The sequence below is a fragment of the Borostomias antarcticus genome (assembly GCF_949987555.1).
Source record: "Borostomias antarcticus genome assembly, chromosome: 20".
Lineage (NCBI taxonomy): Eukaryota > Metazoa > Chordata > Actinopteri > Stomiiformes > Stomiidae > Borostomias > Borostomias antarcticus.
Window position 1 is genome coordinate 9,838,064 of NC_140253.1, and position 2,500 is coordinate 9,840,563.

The 2,500-nt window shown below is 54.1% G+C and overlaps 1 protein-coding gene across 1 annotated transcript in view; it reads left to right on the forward strand.

The window, feature by feature from the left end:
- grk4 (G protein-coupled receptor kinase 4) overlaps nucleotides 1-2,500 on the forward strand; it is a gene marked incomplete at its 3' end in the record, with an annotated part of 31,618 nt that overhangs the window by 13,950 nt on the left and 15,168 nt on the right. Inside the window, 2 exon segments of the mRNA XM_084454658.1 lie at nucleotides 1,348-1,425; nucleotides 1,637-1,737. Of these exon segments, the coding sequence (XP_084310784.1) occupies nucleotides 1,348-1,425; nucleotides 1,637-1,737 (179 nt within the window).

Sequence of the window (2,500 nt, forward strand, 5' to 3'; positions counted from 1 at the left end):
GGGGGAGGGAGGAGGAGGAGGAGGAGGAAGGGGGGGGGGGGGTGATTAGGGACTTGGACGAGCTGTCAGAGAACTATCCACCCCCGCCCCACCCTTCCTCCATGCCCCGTGCACTCTCTCCGTGAGGTCAGGCCCACGTCAGAGGCCGGTCCCCTGGGCGAGCGGGCTAACACAGGCCCAGGCTTGTACCTAAGGCCCCTAGAGGTGTCTGGGAAAGGAAAACAGCAGGGGGGGGGGTAGATCATGCTTGTTTAATGAATACCTACATTAGTCAAGTCTCTCCAGAGGCCCTCTCTGACACACACACGCACACACACGCACACACACACACACGGACACAAAATAAAGAAAGCGGTTCACAGACGCGGGGGCAGCCTGTTCCGCGGGGGTCTCGCTTCACGCTCCGGCTACCATGTGTATTAACAACCTCCTAGACGGCCGGGCGGAGTGAAGCGGCGTGGGTGCGCTCCAGCACGGCCATATAAGCCCACGACGTCTTCATCGTAAAAAAATAAATAAATAAATAAAGGGTCCCCGTCGGGGCGGGGAAAAAAACGAGGGACCGGAAAAAAGAAAAAAATTGCCGTGACGCGATTCACTGGAAATATGACGTCGGCGTCGCGCCGGAGGGCTGCCAACGTGAGGCTGGCGAGGCGATGAGGAAACGCTCCCCCGGCCGCGCCCGGCCCGCCTCGCTGTCGCCGCTGCCGGTGACGTCCGTCGCTGACGCCCGCCGCCGGACCCCTCCTGATGATGGAGGGTCCCTCTCTCTCTCTCTCTCTCTCCCTCCCTCTCTCTCTCTCTCTATCCCTCTCTCTCTTTTCTCTCTCACTCCTTCTCAGCTCTATCCATCCCTATGACCTCATCGACGGAGGGGTGAGGGGGCTGGGAGGTTAGGGAGGAGGGCTGGAAGAGAGGAGAGGAGGAGAGTCATAGAGACTGTCCTCTGACTCAGCAGATGGAGGTTTTGGGGGATAAACCTCGTCATTCGTTTATTACTCCCCAATAACCAATCGGTGGCGATGGAATGTGGCGTCCGCCCAATCAGATTCAATCCGGACCGCGTGGAACAACAACAACCTAGCGACCTCTCTGACGAAGACTATTGTGATTGGTTTAAAGAAATTCAACGTCCCCCCCCCCCCCCCAAAACCCGAATGGTAATGAGTCCAGCCACACCTCTTGGCACAGCGTAAACAAAGTGTGGAGTGTCTGAGACTGATACTGAAGGAGAGATAGAGGGAGAGAGAGGAGAGAGAGAGGCAGCAGTATAGTGAGAAGTGGTGTGTGTTTGTGCACGCGTGTGTGTGCGTGTCTAAACTGTTCTCTTGCCTTCCTGTGTGACAGGCTCTGTACCAGCTCGCCCCTGACGAGAAGAGGAGGGACTGTGGACTGAATGTTTTAGACACATACTTTAATAACGGGGTGAGTACAGGTGACGCACACACACACACACACACACACACACGCTGTTGTGTCACTCCCTGTCCTCATTCGACAGTAAGCACAAATATTTCTTAGCGTTTGAGATCAGGAACAAAGGAGAAATGTGACACGCCATTTTGTGACGGGCGGATCCTGTGTACATGTTGTGTGGCGTGACGTGTGTGTGTGTGTGTGGTGTGTGTGTTCACAGTCGGCGGCCCACCTACGGGACATACCTCAGGACGTGGTGGGAGAGTGTCGGGAGAAGCTGGAGCAGACGCCGTGCAAAGAGCTCTTCAACGAGTGCACCAGGTAACCACGCCCAGTTCCCGCATCCCCATTGGCCGGCCCGCACCGCCCATTGGCCACGCCCGGAATCTCACCGGTTAAAACGTTGTTGTTGTTGTTGTTGTTTTTTGTCGTCTGGGTCTGTTGTTGATCCTAAAGACTGGGTTTTTTGAGGCACCTGTCCACAATGCCCCAGTGTTTGTTTTTTTCTACAGAGTGTGGAGTGTGGTTAGCGCTGTGTAAAGGCTAGTTAATTTGATTATGCAGATATTTGTCTGTGTCTGTGTGTGTGTGTGTGTGTGTGTGTGTGTGTGTGTGTGTGTGTGTGTGTGTCTATGGTGTGTGTTGGACAGAGCTCACCCTGTCAGAGTAATGATGATGAGGCAGCTGGCACCTGGAGCATTATGAAAGGGAACACACGCACACACACACACACAAAATGGAGCCGAATGAAAGAGAGTGCCAGGCTGAGAGGGTATCCGGACGTCTGGCATGAGAACAACAGCCGCCTCAGTGTTCCCTCTCTCACACACACACACACACACACACACTTGCAGGTGTTTCAGTTTCCTGCTCTCAGCGCCAGAGCCAGGAGAAACCAGCAGATCAGATTTTCCCCCCCTCATAATCCACCTCCTGTTGCAGGCAGACTTGGCTTGAACCAAGACCCGTCCAGAGTTGGGATTAATCATCTGATTAATAATCTGAGACTGATGCTCTTCAAGATTAGCGGCACTAAGGTGCACAGTGCCAAACAAACAATCCATCCAGAATGATATGTTTCTAT